At 36.2% G+C, this 18,828-nt stretch overlaps 1 protein-coding gene across 6 annotated transcripts in view; it reads right to left on the bottom strand.

The window, feature by feature from the left end:
* The window catches only part of LOC144374078 (mitochondrial inner membrane m-AAA protease component AFG3L1-like), a 65,594-nt gene that overhangs the window by 42,456 nt on the left and 4,310 nt on the right, over positions 1 to 18,828 (bottom strand). For 2 of the 6 annotated variants that reach the window (XM_078037026.1, XM_078037029.1), the window contains exons 5-7: positions 18,591 to 18,740; positions 17,235 to 17,303; positions 16,513 to 16,637 (exon numbers count right to left, since the gene is read on the bottom strand). In XM_078037026.1, coding sequence (XP_077893152.1) covers positions 16,513 to 16,637; positions 17,235 to 17,303; positions 18,591 to 18,740 — 344 coding nt within the window. Of the gene's footprint in view, positions 1 to 6,107; positions 6,252 to 8,207; positions 8,296 to 15,285; positions 15,421 to 16,512; positions 16,638 to 17,234; positions 17,304 to 18,590; positions 18,741 to 18,828 lie in introns of those variants that run through there. The other 4 variants (XM_078037028.1, XM_078037027.1, XM_078037030.1 and 1 more) reach the window with 4 other exon arrangements.

Raw genomic sequence — 18,828 nt, forward strand, 5'->3', positions numbered from 1 at the left:
GAAAAGCCCAGGACCGGATGGGTATACAGCAGAGTTTTACAAAACCTTTAAAGAGGAACTAATACCAATACTTTTCAAGCTATTTTAGGAAATAGAAAAAGAGGGAGAACTTCCAAATTCATCTACGAGGCCAACATCACCCTGATTCCTAAACCAGACAAAGACACTTCAAAGAAAGAAAAATACAGACCAATATCTCTAATGAAGCTTGATGCAAAAATTCTCAATAAAATTCTGGCGAATCGGATACAAAAACATATCAAAAAAATTGTACACCATGATCAAGTAGGATTCATCCCTGGTATGCAAGGCTGGTTCAATATACGGAAATCAATAAATGTTATTCACCACATCAATAGACTTAAAAATAAGAACCATATGATCATCTCGATAGATGCGGAAAAAGCATTTGATAAAGTACAGCATCCCTTTATGTTCAAAACTCTCGAAAAACTAGGGATAACAGGAACATACCTTAACATTGTAAAAGCAATCTATGCTAAGCCTCAGGCTAGCATCATTCTGAATGGAGAAAAATTGAAGGCATTCCCTCTAAAATCTGGAACAAGACAGGGATGCCCTCTCTCACCACTTCTGTTCAACATTGTCCTCAAAACACTAGCCAGAGCAATTAGACAGATGAAAGAAATTAAAGGCATAAAAATAGGGAAAGAAGAACTTAAATTATCACTATTTGCAGATGACATGATTCTATACCTAGCAGACCCAAAAGGGTCTACAAAGAAACTATTAGAGCTAATAAATGAATTCAGCAAAGTGGCAGGATATAAAATCAACACGCATAAATCAAAGGCATTTCTGTATATCAGCAACAAAACCTCTGAAATGGAAATGAGGAAAACCACTCCGTTCACAATATCCTCTAAAATAATAAAATACTTGGGAATCAACCTAACAAAAGAGGTGAAAGACTTATACAATTAAAACTACAGAACCCTAAAGAGAGAAATTGAAGAAGATCTTAGAAGATGGAAAAATATACCCTATTCATGGATAGGCAGAACTAACATCGTCAAAATGGCGATATTACCAATATAGGTTTAATTACCGATATAGTTTTAATGCAATGCCAATCAAAATCCCAATGGCATTTTTTGTAGAAATAGAGAAAGCAATCATGAAATTCATATGGAAGAATAAAAGACCCAGAATAGCAAAAACAATACTAAGCAGGAAGTGTGAATTAGGTGGTACAGAGATACTAGATTTCAAACTATACTACAGAGCAATAGTAACAAAACAGCATGGTACTGGTACCAAAACAGGCAGGTGGACCAATGGTACAGAATAGAGGACACAGAAACCAACCCACAAAACTACAACTTTCTTATATTTGATAAAGGGGCTAAAAGCATGCAATGGAGGAAGGATAGCATCTTCAACAAATGGTGCTGGGAAAACTGGAAATCCATATGCAACAAAATGAAACTAAATCCCTTTCTCTCGCCATGCACAAAAGTTAACTCAAAATGGATCAATCAGAGACACGGCATCTAATAGAAGAAAAAGTTGGCTACAACCTACATACTGTGGGGTCGGGCTCCAAATTCCTCAATAGGACACCCATAGCACAAGAGTTAACATCTAGAATCAACAAATGGGACTTACTCAAACTAAAAATTTTTTTCTCAGCAAAAGAAACAATAAGAGAGGTAAATAGGAAGCCTATATCATAGGAAAAAATCTTTACTCCTCACACTTCAGATAGAGCCCTAATATCCAGAGTATATAAAGAACTCAAAAAGTTAGACAATAAGATAACAAATAACCCAATCAACAAATGGGCCAAGGACCTGAACAGACACTTCTCAGAGAAGGACATACAATCAATCAACAAGTACATGGAAAAATGCTCACCATCTCTAGAAGTCAGAGAAATGCAAATCAAAACCACCCTAAGATACCATCTCACTCCAGTAAGATTGGCAGCCATTATGAAGTCAAACAACAATAAGTGCTGGTGAGGATGTGGGGAAAAGGGTACACTTGTACATTGTTGATGGGACTGCAAATTGGTGCAGCCAATTTGGAAAGCAGTATGGAGATTTCTTGGAAAGATGAGAATGGAACCACCATTTGACCCAGCTATTCCCCTTCTCGGTCTATTCCCTAAAGACCTAAAAAGAGCATGCTACAGGGACACTACTACATCGATGTTCATAGCAGCACAATTCACAATAGCAAGACTGTGGAACCAACCTAGATGCCCTTCAATAGACGAATGGATAAAAAAAATGTGGCATTTATACACAATGGAGTATTACTCTGCATTAAAAAATGACAAAATCATAGAATTTGGAGGGAAATGGATGGCATTAGAGCAGATTATGCTAAGTGAAGCTAGCCAAGCCCTAAAAAACAAATGCCAAATGTCTTCTTTGATATAAGGAGAGTAACTAAGAACAGACTAGGGAAGAAGAGCAGGAGAAGAAGACCAACATTAAACAAGGATGAGAGGTGGGAGGGAAAGGGAGAGAGAAGGGAAATTGCATGGAAATGGAAGGAGACCCTCAGGGTTATACAAAATTACATACAAGAGGAAGTGAGGGGAAAGGGAAAAATAATACAAGGGGGAGGAATAAATTACAGTAGTGGGGGTAGAGAGAAAAGGGGAGGGGAGGGGGGATAGTAGAGGATAGGAAAGGCAGAATACAACAGACATGAGTATATCAATATGCAAATCAATGGAAGTGTAACTGATGTGATTCTGCAAGCTGTATATGGGGTAAAATGAGAGTTCATAACCCACTTGAATCAAAATGTGAAATATGATATATCAAGAACTATGTAATGTTTTGAACAACCAACAATAAAAAAAAAATAAAGGATGTAGGAGTTAGCAGGTTTATCTTTAGCACTCTATCTTTAAACCAATAGACTGGTCTCGTACAAATGAGGGGTCGAAATGGACATTAAAAAGGACATTCAAAACCAACTACCTGATTATTTTCAAAAAGTCTCTATATAATGTAAATGTTCTTTCTGATCCTTGATATACTATAGAAGTATAAAGATTCTTTTCATGCAGTCTCCCAGGATACTGGAAAAGTTTTCCAGATTATTGATTCTTTTACTAAGTTTTTATAGTTGTAGTTAATACTGTTAAAATAAAATTATTTTTCCAATCTTGCCTTGACTAGTTTGTTCACAAAACTGATTAGTATGTCTAAGAATCCAGACTTCTTAAAAGCTGAACTGTTGCCTCACTTTCAGGCATAGGAATGATCTAGACATCTTTGATAGTAAATTAACATAAAGAGAAATTGAGAGAAACTAAAATAAAATTCCAAATATATCATTTAGCTTTCTGGCACTCAGAATATTTGAATATTATTGTATACCCAGAATAGAGACAGCTTATGTGTTAATTTTAAAATTATATAATTTGCATATTTCCTCAAATGCTTGATTTTCAATAGAAAAGTTTAATATTATCCTTTAAGATCCTTATTTCAGCTGGACATGGTGGCACATGCCTATAATCCCAGCAGCTCAGAAGGCTGAGGCAGGAGTGTCTTGAGTTCAAAGCCAGCCTCAACAAAAGTGAGTGCTAAGCAGCTCAGTGAGATCCCGTCTCTAAATAAAATACAAAATAGGGCTGTGGATATATTTCAGTGTTTGAGTGCTTACTGAGTTCAATCCCCAGTACCCCTCCACCACCACTCAAAATATAATTGTTTGACTAAAAGACAAATGAAATATTTGTTGGCTTTCATTTTCATGCATAGGTAAAGACAACTTTTTTCTGTTTGTATTAAAGAATTTTTCAGGTTGAGAGATGTGAACTAACTGGAAACAAATGTGTCTAAGCTGGAGCTAGTTTCACTTTTTTACCTTGTCAGTCAAAATTTAAAGCATAAGTTAGGGATTTGGATTGTAGCCTTTGAGTTTTTTCTGAGAGAGCATCATCTCACTAATTTGTCCTGATGAGTAAGGGGGAAAGAGAAAAATAGAAGCATTGAGTTTTATAATTAGATTGAACTAATGAGCCAGGTTGTATTTTGGGATTTAAAGGGTTCAAGAAGTGGCAGATATTTAAACATCCTCAGAAAGTCAACAGGCATGGAAGGAGAAATAAAATGCTTTTAATATCTCGGGTCTGTGTAAGATCTTTCTGGAGAATTCTCTGCACTGAGGCTCAGTGGTGGACATGCGGTCCTTGGACTATGGTATGGAGGGAACATTGGCTGCAGTTTGGCCAAGTGGGAGGTTTTAACAAATATATTACAAATAAGGATGAAATACCAACTAAAGTAGGTTGGCCTGTCATGAGTCTTTCTAAAAGGTTGTGTGAGATCTTACTGCTTGATGGTTTTATATATTTAACTTGTTATGAGATATCAAAGATTATTTTATTGTGTTTCATAGTGAGCTACTAAATTCTGAGTTAATCATTCTCAGTATAATATTGGAAATGATTTCACAATATTTTTTCATGTGTAATTGCAGCTTTTGGTGTTTATAGAGGATGAAAGTCATGCACTGGATACTCAGGATACTCCCAAGAATCATCTGATGATTGTGTATTTTGTCATATAATCTCCTGATATGGTATTAAAATTTAGTATTTCTTCTTTGTGTTTAACACAGTTTGCTAAGGAATGCTTCCCTTTGTAGTATTATGAATGTGTAATGGGCATTAATTATGAGAATAAATATGGAAACCACTGCCAATAACTAGCAGTAATGGAAGCCCAACTGTCACTGCAAGTGCAGAGTCACATCCAGGGTGAGCACAGGAGGAGCTACTAGAGTAGGACTCATACAGCTGTGCAAGTTGAGTGGTGAGGAAAGCTGTGTATAATAAATCCAGAGTGTTTTGATAGAAGTGCTTATTTTAATGCAAAACTAAAGAAATTCTTAGGAAATGAACATGTTAAGAAAAATAATTTATTTTAGCATTAGTATTCTATTTTAAATATTAAAAGGCCTCATATATCTAAAATTAGTGGAGTCAGAACTCAGTCATCAGAAACTCTTTCAGAATTCTACAAGGAATCATAGAGATTTTCTTTCTCCAAATTATATTACTTTGGTTCTCTAGCAAAATACATGTTTCATATTTAATAGTTTTTAAAGTCTTTCAACATTTATCTAATGTTACCCACACAAATAGCTTATTAGGTATTTGCTTTTAATCACTGCAGTTTTGGTGTTTGAGTACTAAGAACAAATCACCAATCAAGGCCTGTCAGATGTCACTCCTCTTGTTCTTTCCAGAACTGCACAGCTGAGGCACTGGGTGCCTGCTGTACTGAGCATTAAAGGCTTTTGGGTGGTATGATTTTTCCCTGAGGATCACACAACCAGTATGTCTGAGATAATATATGAAAGCTATGTATTACACCCACACACTCTGTCTCTCACTCTCTTTTCCCCCATATATATTTCTTTTGTCACACAAAACAAGACATTAGCAGAGACAGTCATTCAATAAATAACTGTAATAGGTGAATGTTTTGAGTAAATCAAAGAGCATATTAAATACTAGGGATTTCCAAAGTGTAAGCAACTAATTTGTGCTGAAATGGATGGGTTAGATCATTTGGGCCCTGGTAGAAAACCTGAGATCTGAAAGTTGGGTAGGACTTTGTCAAAAAAAGAAATCAAATAAGACAAACAGAAAGAAATTGATCATCCTTTCACTTTTTTTGCTAGTCTTATTTGATTTATATTTGAAAGAAAATTGGCAGAATAATATAATTATAACTCTGCATAAAGAATATAAAGCATGTATGATGAAGACAAAGCAAAGTAAAAAGACCAAAGAATATTATATATTTCGCAGGAGCTCAGAGAAATGGCAAGAACTAACAGTGTGAGTACAGAACAGAAAGAAATTCTCTCTGAAGAACAGGGGATGGATTTTATGATTATTTGCTTATAAGGAAGATGACATTAAAAAGCAAAAATCTCCCCCATTTCTGGAAGAATACGTGGCTATTTTCAGTTTCAACTCATCTTGGCACAATGTTCAGCAAAAAAAAAAATAGACAATAACAAAAAGTAAAAGCAAGCAAAAGTGATTACTATTCAAAATAAGAGGAATTCAATAGAAATCTATAAATAAATACAGATGTCAGCAATATGTGATGAAAAGTTTAAAATTCCAGTAATAAATATGCTGGGTCTGAGACTGTGGCTCAGTGGTAGAGTGCTCACCTAGCAGGGTGGAACATGCATTCAATTCTCAGCACCACATAAAAATAAAGGCATCATGTTGTGTCCATCTACAAAAAAAAAGGATAAAAGAATTCTCTCTCTCTCTCTTTCTCTCTCTCTCTGTCTCTCTTAAAAATTATAAATATGCTGAAAGATCTGGTTGAAAAAGTAGACAATTGTGAATCAGCACATTGAAACTTTAGCAGAAGAGCAGAGACTAAAAAATAACCTAAATGAAATACGTGCTTGGAAAATATGATATACGATATAAAGAATTCTTCCCATTATTTTAATAGCAGAATAGATGCAGCACCTAGGAACTAAATCTTAAAGACAAGTATAAGAGGAAAGAACCAGTAAAGTTGATGATAGGTAAATAAAAATTTCCTAAAATGAAAAATAAAAGAGGAATAAAGGGAAGAAAGTAGAATACCTGAAGACTATGGTGCAATATCAGGCATCTGATAATGGTGCTACTGTAATCTCTATAGGAGGCAAGAGATAAAATGAATCAGAATAAGTATAAGAACAAATAAAGACCTATTTTACCTCATTAAACAAAAACTGAAATCAATAGATTCAAAAATCTCAATGAACCCCAACAAGTAAATCTGGAGAAAATTATGCTTGTGTGCATTGTGTTCAAAGTCTGGAGGTAAGTATAAGAACAAAATCTTAAAGACAACTAGAAAAGGAAAGACACATGATCTGCAATGGAACACAGATAAGAAGACAACCATCTTCACATCAGATACAGCAAGGCCAAAAAACAAAAGAGCCACATTTTCAAAGTGCTGAATGTACATATCAACCTAGAATTCTACATCTAGGAAGAAATATCCATGAGGAATAAATAAAATACTTTCAGGCAAAAAAAAAAAAAACTAAGATGCTTTTGAGATCCACCTTGTATTAAACAAAATACTGGATGAAATGATTTAATCTAAAGGGAAATTATGATTCTTAGATCTATAGAAAAAGAAATGAAAAAATATAAAGGGGAAAAGGTAGATAAAAAGAAAAGACTTTTTGTTTATGAACATTTATTTATGTTTTTTTTTATTTTTTGAACTTATTGCTCAAAGTGTCTGATGTAATTAATACTTAATACTATCCTATAAAAATAAGGGATACAATTTATTGTGTACCATCTGTGTTTCATGTACCCATTATAAATTGAGTAATACTACGATAGCCTTTATGTTACAGAATAAGAAACAGAATCTCGTGACTGATGGTAATTTGACTAATCACTAAATTGTAAAGCGAGAATTTCAGCCTTTGCCCTAATATTACAAATTGAATGAATAACGTGTTAATATTTCTCATATGATCAGAAAATTTAATAAATTATGCTTGCTATTCAGAAGATTCATATATACCTGCTAAGTAGAAATGTGTAGATCTAAGTGTAGTGACCTAGAACAGTATCCATGACATAAAATTTTGATTAGACAGCATCAGACTGAGTACATCAAGATCATATGTCCAGCTGTATGTGTGTGTAATTCAGTACTTTGATGTGTGTGTGTGTGTGTGTGTGTGTGTGTGTGTGTGTACACATGATTTTTCTCAACAATACATAAGAATGATTACTAGGTCTTGAATTTTGGAAGAATAATTTAGAATAAGCAATCAATACTTCTTCACATCCTGTTGGAGCTACTTAAAATTTTACCACATTCTATGACACTTTTTTCTCTGTTTTAAAAACCTAGTCTTTAAATAAGTCCTTTGCTCAATTACTGCACTAAGATGAAGAACTCAAAGCAAAAGCTGGTTGAGAAGAGGGCCATATTCTTCCACAAAGAAAATTGTTTAGATAATCTAAAATATTCATGGCCCAATTTTCATGTCTGAAGTTGATTGAAAAATAATGATGCAAAAAAATCAAAGAAAATCAATCATACATACATTGTAATACCCTGGGACACATCTGCTGCATTTTTACTTTCAAACTCAGGAATAAACCAGGATCATGTAGAATAACTGGCAGTACATTTTTGGTGTTGAAGAAATACCTATAGAGCTTTCTTTGCATATATGTAGAGGGATAGAGTAGATGGAGGTTGTTGATTAAAGCATAGACTATGTTACTGGTAGATGTATTTCCTAGTGGATAAAGGAGGGAAAGGAATAGAAACTAAATGAAATTAAAATGCAGAGCCTGATTTTCTAATTAACAGCAACCTAATCAATGTGAAATAGTTCATTTGTACATGGGTTTTAAAAAAATGAACTATATAATTACATGTCAATTCTCTGGTGCATTTTGGAGGCCAGGAAACTTCTCCTTTATCTTTTTTCATGTGGCAACATTATTTGGCTTCTTTGGATCTATATTTACTACTGCATTTATAATGTGTTCTGTTTGATCATTAAATATTTTTGTTGTGAAGTGTTCTTAATATTTATCCTTTGAATAAATTTTAAGTATACATTTCAGTGACACAAAAGCCTGAAAACCTTCCACATAATCAGCAGCAGGTCAAAGATATCTACTTTTACCACTGCTTTTTACCATTGAACTTAAAATTCTAGCTAGAGTAATTAGACAATAATCACATTAAAGGCACCCAAGTCTGAGAAGAAGAGCCAGACCATCTTTACTTTCAGAGGACCTGATCCTACACTTCACAGTTCTCTAAGAGTTCACAAGAAAATTGACAAGAACAAGCATATTCCACAAAATCAGAATGTATAAGTCAAGGTAAAATTATTTTGTCTGAATGTATCAGTGATGACCAATTCAAAAATAAACTTTAGTAATTCCATTTAAAATGTCATATAAAATAATAGAAAACATTATTGAATGAACCCAAATCCCTAAGTAGTTGAAAGTGCTGTTCAAGTTGTTCAAATAATTCCTATAGATTATATTTTGTAATGAAGGTTTTTATTTTCTAAAATATGTTCACACGTGGAGTGGGAAAAAAAGTTAGTTAAATAACTGAGGATGTTAATATTTTACCAAACAGAAACCTTGAAGTGGTCCTTGGTCATCAGCTTCCTTCTTGTCTGACTATTGAAGGATTGTGTGTAATCACTGCATCTTTTGGGTAACTTAAGATTTTAGATCTTATAACTGCCAGGACTAGACTAAATAATAATAACTTCTTTTTCCCTCTTTGGCACTAATTTAAATTGGGCAGGGAAAGAGGCATATTATTGCTGGCTCCTGAATCTCAACTCTATCCAAGGTACCTTAATTTCCTTAAACCTGTAAAATGAAAGGTTATCTTGATTTCATCAGCCATGTAGTTTGTGAAGGGAACCCTGTCTATAAGTTCTGTTTTGTTTGTTTGTTTTTCCTTTTCCTTCAAGATTTCTCTGTTGAATTCTTCATCAAACCACCTTCAAGCCATTGTTAAGTCAGCTGCAGACTTAATTAGCCTGCCTACCACTGTAGAGAAACTTCAGAAGTACTTTAATATGGATACAAAGATTAATATACTGCTGGAATTCTAGCTTCTTAAGTGTCTGGTATTTAAAATCAGCTGTTAAGAGAAGGCAATGATAGAATGTTGTCCTTGTGTTCTACAGAGTTCAGAAAACTTTGTTTTGGTCTGGTTAATTGGACTTTAAATTTGCAACACACTACTTTAAGGATGGTTTATAGGGTTCACACATTTTTGTTTTGTCTTCTGGAGTTCTAGATTTACTCTGCCAGGACTCTAACGTAACTTTATGTGGTCTTGCTTTTCAATACTTCCTTTTCAATTTTGCTTTCATATTGTCTTTATAAAAGCCAACCATTTGTACATAAATGTTGGCCTAAATCTCTGCTATTTTTCCATGGTTTAAAAAGAATTTGTTTTTTTTTTTTTTTTTTTTTTGATTTCCAGGGAAACAGACATATGTATTTCAGAAATCAGATACACACCCAAAGGAAAATTAGGGACATCTCCAGAGGGAAAGATGGTTAGGAGTTGTTTAATTTTTTTTCCTGAAAAAAATTCTAAGGGAAAGCAAAAAGTAATAATCTAAGGAACAACTATTGCTAAGTTTGTGAAGCAAACTTCTGCTGAGAATTTCAATTGAAAAAAAATCACTTTGGGAAATAGTTTGACATGTTATATAGGTAAGCATACATATCTTATATTAGTTAACTTGTAAGTATATATTCATATTCTAAGGGCTAGGTGAGCAAATAGTTCAGAAATTCTCATTACTTTATTCCTAGTATTCAAGTCTAGAGTAGAAGGCATGAACCAACCAGATGTTTGATGCTCAGGAATCCTGAGAATTGGATTTGGGTTGAAAGGGGAAAGAATGTACCTAACTGAACATAAGAAACCTATCCCTGTAGCAGGAAAAAAAGAAATTATTCAGGAATATGAATATCCCAAATAGTGAGTATTAAATCTAGGATCATTAACTTTTAAAAGTTCATATGTGATAAGTTTGATTCAGGTAAATGCCAGTGTTTATTTATAAATCTTTAAGTTGTTTCATTAACAGAGTAAGAAATTCCTGAGCCACTAAATAAATAAATAAATAAATAAAACTTGGAATTTTATAGTCACAGCATTAGCATGTGTTCAGTCATTAGTTTGCTTCTTGTCTGTTTTGGTGGTCTACTTTATTTTTTATTTTTTTTATGTGGTGCTGGGAATTGAACACAATGCCTCATGCATGCTAGGCAAGCATTCTACCACTGAACCACAACCACAGCCCCTGTGATCTACTTTAAACATTAGGGGAAAAATACAAAAGTAGGGACAATGTTTATGAAGCCAGATTCTTGCCATTATTCCCAAAGGCCAAGTAGAAAAAATGCCTTTGTAGGCATTTGTACAGAAGCAACTCTGGCATTCTTCCACTAAAAACGTGTAAGAATGTTATTCTTACATTCATTAATTCAATAAATATTTGTGCAGCTTTCTCTAGTGTGTACCAGGCCCTTTGCAGTTGATGATGATGCTAGTTTCAGAGTTACATTTCAAAGTTTATATGGTTCTGTTAGGTGCCTTCTTTCAAAAAGATCTCTAAGAGCTTACTCTCTTCAGGCATCTTGCTAGGCTCATCCAGCCAGTAAGGACTCTCTAACAGTAGGTGTCTTTGAATGCCTGTAGTTTTTGTAACAACAGAGCTTACATAGCATTCAAACTTAGAGACTTCTACTCTTGTCTCTTTGCTGTCCCTTGTATTGATAATGCTAGACACTGCTTTTTATTACAAATGGCCCAGTTTTGATGTGTTAAGTAATCTCAAATACCCAACTTCAATGCATGTATGTGATTTTTTAATGCTGAAATTGTTGTCTCATTCTCTTTGATTCTTGTATATCAGTATGATAAAATATTACCTTGGTCAAAAATACTAATCTGATACTATAAATCATCAGCATTTTTAAAATAAAAGATCAGAACTCACTAAATAGTAACATTCTTTGGCTGTTGCCTTAAGACAGCACTTTAAAAAAATGGCTTCTGAATCATGTCCCCAGTACACTTGGGTTCCTTAGGCCTAAGAAAGCAAAATAAGTTACTTCCTGTATTCTATTCTGCCAACAGTTGCTGACAGGATTCTACAGAAATGGAGTTTTTCTTTCATCTGTGCAATGCTGGGTTTCTCAGACCTAACCATTTTTCACAGTTATTTTGGCTCAAAAGTCATCATTTTCTCTGACCTCATTGCAGTCTATGCTGTAGTACATGACCATCTGACTACCCACAGCTGGTCATGACAGATGCAGTTATGGATGAACCTTATCTGGGGGTCCCACATTTGTAAACCAATAGCTTTTATTAGAAAATATTTTATTTTCCTCTTGCAAAAGTTCATTAAACTGAGAAAAATGTTGACTTTGTATATCTATAGGAAATTATACATCTTAGAGAAAATTCATAGTTTGAACATATTTAAAATAATTAACAATTCTGATCTACATTTGGTTAATGTTGAATGTAAATTAAAATCATAAAGTTCCAGTGTACTTCCCTCAGAGTGGCTAAAATTGAAAAGACTGATGGTACCAGTTTCAGTGAGGATATGCAGTAATGGGAATGCTCACGCACTGCTGGTAAAACTGAAAAATGGCATAACCATTTTAGAAGATGAGAGCTTCTAAACTTAAAGCTTTAATTAAAGCTCAGATCTGCTATGTGGTCATAAATTGCTTCCTAGGTATTGTAATTATGAGAAAGCATATGATGAACAGAAATGAAGGCAAAAACCCACATAAAGACTTATACATGAATGATTATGGCAGCTTTTTTTGTAATAGTCAAGTACTGAAAATAACCTATGTGCTAACACGTAAGTAGAGAAACTTCGATATGCCCATACAGTAGAGCAGCATCTTGAGAAGCTACAAAATGAATGAATCTCAACTGTACTGAAGGAAAGAAGCCAATACTTTAAATGTGTATATTCACTCACTGGTTCTACTTATGTAGAATTCTAGAAAATACAACTGATATATAGTGACACAGTATCAGTGGTTGCCTGAAGATAGAATGGGAGGAATTACAGAAGGGCATGAAGAAACTTCTGGGAATGATAAATGTTTATTGATTTTGTTGTGGTTAAAGTTTTACTGTTCTATTTATGTCAAAATAATTAAACCATTTTAAATATGTACAGTTTCTTGTATGTCAGGTATAACTTAATACAGCTGCTAAAAAAGAAAAAAAATTAACATTCCTACATGTTTCTGTTCAGAGTGTAGCTTCCATCAACAATATTTTAAACAGTGTTCATCTATCTGGAGGCAATATAGAAAACTGGATGAACACAAGGAAACCATGGACTTGCTACAATATGATTTAGTAAGGAAACCAGCAGATACTACAGAAAGGTAGCAGGCTCACCTGTTTCTATTTAAGATTTGTTATGCCAAATTTCCTTTGATCTGTAAAGGTCCTTTATGTAACTTTTAAAAATATCTAATAAAGCTCTAGGAGGATCCAACATGGCGGCTGGCGAGGAAGCAGCGATTCCAATGTCTCCACTTTAACGGGATAACAAAGACCCATCGGAACAGCTGCAGCCTACCTACGGAGGAACTTCTAGCATAATTCCCTTAAGAGGAGAGCTGCCGTGAACTGCAGAAAGAAACATGAGCAGCATGAAAAGACAAGGAAAAAAAAGAACCACAAGCAATGCAGGTCAACTCAACTTTAGAAGAGGTAATAGCTGCAACAGAGGGAATGTCAGAGAGAGAGTTCAGGATATACATGCTACAGATGATCTGGAATCTCAAGGAAGACATGCGACAGCAAAATCAGACAATGAAAGATCACATTGACAAGGAACTACATAAACAAATCCAGGAAGTAAAAGATCAATTTCACAGAGAGATAGAGGTAATAAAAAAAACAAACAAATAGAAATCCTAGAAATGCAGGAAGCAATAAACCAACTTAAAAACTCAATTGAGAATACTACCAGCAGAGTAGATCACTTAGAAGATAGAACATCAGACAATGAAGACAAAGTATTTCAACTTGAAAAGAACATAGACAGCTCAGCAAGACTGCTAAGAAACCATGAGCAGAACATCCAGGAATTATGGGATAACGTTAAAAGACCAAACTTAAGAGTCATTGGGATACAGGAAGGCACAGAGCTCCAAACCAAAGGAATAAATAATGTATTCAGTGAAATAATATGAGAAAATTTCCCAGACTTGAAGAATGAGACAGAATCCCAAATCCTAGAAGCCTACAGGACGCCGAATGTGCAAAATCATAAGAGATCCACACCTAGACACATTATAATGAAGATGTCCAACATACATTATAAGGAGAGAATTTTAAAAGCTACAAAAGAAAGGAAGCAGATTAAATTTAGGGATAAACCAATCAGGACAACATCTGATCTCTCAACACAGACTCTGAAAGCTAAAAGATCCTGGAATAACATATTTCAAACACTGAAAGAAAATGGGTTCCAACCAAGAATTGTGTATCTGGCGAAATTAAGCTTCACGATGGAAGATGAAATTAAAACCTTCCACGATAAACAAAAGTTAAAAGAATTCGCAGCTAGAAAACCATCTCTTCAAAAAATCCTTGGCAAAACATTACAGGAAGAGGAAATGGAAAATAACATTGAAAACCAACAGCGGGAGGTAGGACAGTAAAAGGGGGAAAGTAATCAAAGAGGAAAACAAATCAGGTTTAGTAACATTAATAAACAAATATGGCTGGAAGAACAAACCATATCTCAATAATAACTCTAAATGTTAATGGCTTAAACTCACCAATTAAGAGTTGTTAAGTCCATTTAATATATAATATATTATAAATCTGTTTCTTTGTTTATTTTTTTGGTGTGGATATATTTATTGTGACCTAGCTTTCCATTTATCTCGAATCATGTTTATCTTATTTTATTTTTAATATTTATTTTCCATTTCTCGGCGGACACAACATTGTTGTTTGTATGTGGTGCTGAGGATCGAACCCGGGCCGCACGCATGCCAGGCAAGCGCCCTACCGCTTGAGCCACATCCCCAGGCCCCATGTTTATTTTTAAAAAATTGGTTGCTTCAAAATTTATTGCTTATACATTTATAATAATTATATGTTTGGGTGAATTTTTTCTTTATCAATATATAGTTACCTCCTTTTCTCTTTTGATTTTATTTTAAAGTCTGTTTTATCAATTATAAAAGTAGCCACTCCTTTTTGGGTTGGGATTCCCTTATAACATCATTTGTCATTCTTTCACTATCACCCTGTGTATATCTTTGCACGCTAGGTAAATTTCTTGTAGGCAACATATTGTTAGGTCTTATTTTTTAATTCATTCAGCCAATATGTATCTTTTATATGGAAAATTAAAAAATTTACATTCAGGGTGATTATTAAAATGCATGTACTTGTTCCTGTCACTTTTCCTTTTTTCTTCTGGTAGTTTTGAATATTCCATGTTTTTCTGTCCTTCCTATCTTATTCATCTTAGAAGTTCGATAGTTTAATGTATTGATAATGTATGATTCTTTACTATTTCTCATTTGCATGTCTACTCCTCTAGTGGGATTTACTTTCCCATATTTGCTGATGATTGTATCTTCCTTCCTCTTCTGGGTATAGCATTCCCTTTTGTATTACTTTAGCTTTTTATCACTGTGAAATAATATCTGAAAAACTCTTAAGGAAAGAAATATTTATTTTACTTATGGTTACAGGGCTTCTATTCTGTGGTTGCACAGCTCCATTCCTTTTTGCTTAAGTTGAGGCTGAACATTATGGCAGGTAGGCTTTGCAGAGGAATGTTGCTCACCTCCTGGCAGTTGGAAAGCAGAGAGAGGGACAGGAATGGGCTGGTAACAAGATACATTCCCCAAAGGTCTGTCCCCAAGGACCCTCTCCCTTGATCTACATCCCACTTGCTAAAATTTCCACCACCTTCCAGTAACCCATTCATATTATGAAGCCATAAGTCAATTAATCTACTTAGGCAATCAGAGTCCTCATAATTGAATCATTCCTAAAAGCCCCTCTTCTGAGCACTACTGCATTGGGGATCAAGCTGTAAGAGTATGAGCTTTTGGGGGACATTCTGGATCCAAACCATAACAAGTATCTTTAATGGTGCTGGGTGGTTATGCATTCCCTTGATTTATTCTTCTCCAAGATCATTATTTCTCCTGTTTTCTTAGAGACTAACACTTCTGGGTATAACTGTATTTTTTGGCACTCATTTATCCAGACTACTTTCTTCTTTTTAAAAATCACCAGTCAGAATAGATTATAGTTGAACATAAGGATCTCATTTTACCTTAATTACTTCTTTAAAGGCCCAATTGCCAAATAAAGTCACATTCTGAAGAATTGGTGGTTGAGACCATATATGAGTTTGGGGGCACATAACTCAACCATAATAGGCAGGTATGGAGAGTTTGGTTGTCTCTGGTGAACATCATGAGCCTCAGGGTCACCACAGTGTTTGTAGCAGTGGTGCTCATGGGGCGTGTGGATGAGGGTCAGGTGTCATCCATTTAATGCTTTTTAAAGGTTACCTAGATAAATATTTCTTTGCTTCAATTCTCTTCTCATTAAGACCTACGCTAAACCATGGCATATATCTGCAACCCACTTAACTGGAAGGCTAAGGCAGGAAGATCTCTTGAGCCCAGGAGTTTGAGATCTGCCTGGGCAAGACTCCACCTCAAAAAAGTAAATATAAAATTTTAATAAGTAAGCCAGACCAAATGAATATATACTCTTTTACTACAGACACTGTAAAGATTAGCACATACTATGACATACTTGGGGGAAAAAAATTCCAAAAGAGATTCAACAGTATTTGTTTTGTGTTCAGAATCAGAGGCCCAAGAATAAAGTGTCTCATGTCCACCTCACCCCTGCCACTCACCTGTCACTCTCAGTGTTGTAGACCACAGCAACCTGGTTGGTTGGCTCAATCCCCAGTTCCCACTGAGCAGATTCCAGGTTCCGCTCAAAGGTGTCAACACTGCCGATGTTAAACCACATGTACCTCTGCAGAGACCAAGAGCAAGTTTAGGCGCACCTCTGTGTTCCCCTGAGACTCGCCCTAACACACACACACACACACACACACACACACACACACACACACACACACCTGTCCACAGCTTGCATTCCCATTTACCAACTTCTCTTCCAACCAAGCCTCTTCTCCTAGCCCCTATCTCCACACATGGACAAATCCCACCCTGTGGCAAGCTCCAATGGTAACTACACAAACAGGAGACACTCCCTCATTTCAGATCCCACAAATTATAGGCTTTAAGTTCTAGATGAAATGCTGTGATAACTGCCTGAGGTCTGCCTTTGACCTTCTGCCTTTGTCTTTTTATTCTTTCCTCTTCCCAAACCTTGATAAGTGGTTTTCACATGTTACTTGGCAAAACTGAACCATGGTTATAGTCTCGTAAGAGTTCCTATCCTGCTTGGAAAGCAAGACTGTGCACAGGTCAATGACATAAAGTACCACATCAACAGGGATTGCTGGACACCAGGGGAAGCATCTTACTAAAAAAAAAATTAAAACTGTATGTCATTGGGGGAGGGGAAGCAATGTGTGGAACACCCAGCCTGAAACCTAGCCCTCACCTCAGAAAATGCTCCAGGGGAAGGGATGATACGAACAAACTGTTTGTTCACGACCTCCAGCCAGTCCACCTGGGAGAAGGAACCAGATAGCTTAGGCCAAGCAGGACAATCAGGCAGACCCTGGGAAGTTCAGCCCAGGCCCATCTGTACCCACACACACTCACAGTTCAGTACAAGCTTTGTTTTCCTGAATTCATTTCCATTTTAATCAACAGGAAACAATTCAAGACTAGTTTCTAAAATCTGGTGTATCTGAGCACTATCATGCCAGACTGGCTTAAACCCCCCCCCCAAAACAGGAATAAGTCTTACAGCAGAGTCTAGCAGAGTCTTAAACCCAGCTGATTCAGACCCACCCTGTTCAGCCAGCTAAAGGCAGCACAGGGAAGCAGTGCCAAGCAGGGTGGAAATGCACTCCTGCAGGCTCCCCAGTTGTGGTCACCACCACACACAACCACACAGCAGGCTAGCCTGCCCCTCAGAGAAGCAATCCGAGGGAAGCAACTTGAGGGCACAATGTGTATTCTTACATGCAGCAACAATATCATCATTGCTCCAAAAGCAAGGACTTAGGGCCATGTGACTAAGGTGAACATGTTCAATCCTACTAATCTTCCCACCACAATAACACATCACTGTCAGGTCAGACACTTGGAAAAGACTTCAAGGAAGTGCTGAGAGCGGTCCAGTCCATGCACATAAAGGCATCCTGGGCTCACCACACTTGTCTCACCCCCTCATAGCCACGCCTACAGGTAGAAGATCCACAGACAGGGAAGGGCTACAGCAGCTCTGTCCCCTTCCACCATAGGGAGAGTTGCCAAGAGCCTCTCTGAAGATAGGCTTTGCCTGTGGCCACAAACCTTAATGGGAAACAGGAGTTTCATCAAACCAAATTTCAGCTCTTAATAATGCCTGGGTCCAGCCAACACTCTTCTGAGGGCAACAGAGGGAAGGCACTTACTCATACAGGGTTTACACTGAAGCCTGAGCAGTACTTCACCCAACTCAGCACCCCAAGGGAAAAACACACAAGAGAGGCTCTGCTGGTGCCACATGCTCCTCTTCGGTCACCAAGCCACAGTCCACTGTCAAGGGGTGGCTGGCAGCAGAAAGTAAGGGGAAAGGAAAAAATCCTCAATCAGGAATGAGAACAAAAGTCAAAGATCAGGAGACAAACAGAACTGTTTTAGAACACATCATGATGTGCTGTTCTGCTGGGGTATCTCCAGGAAAAACAAAACTGAGCCATGAAGGACACCCACCAGCAGGACTGACTCTTGGGGCACCACCTGTCTCCTGCAAGGGCATACCATAGCACCACAGCACCTTCCCAAGCAGACTAAGTTCGCTCACCAGACCTCTGGCCAGGTAATACTGAACAAAGTGTTTCCAGGTGATCTCTTTTCCAGGATCTCGAAAACAGAAGTAGAAAAATGCCACAGATACACCTGCACCCAAAATGGTCAGATTTCGGAAATCCTTGTCATCCCAGGGGAACTCGCCCTGTGGAAGAAAAGATAACAAATTTTGCAATTAAATGCAGGTGTTTCTTTCAATTATATGTTTGATTTTCACAATACTGGAGATCAGA

The sequence above is a fragment of the Ictidomys tridecemlineatus genome, unplaced genomic scaffold (assembly GCF_052094955.1).
Source record: "Ictidomys tridecemlineatus isolate mIctTri1 unplaced genomic scaffold, mIctTri1.hap1 Scaffold_57, whole genome shotgun sequence".
Classification (NCBI taxonomy): domain Eukaryota; kingdom Metazoa; phylum Chordata; class Mammalia; order Rodentia; family Sciuridae; genus Ictidomys; species Ictidomys tridecemlineatus.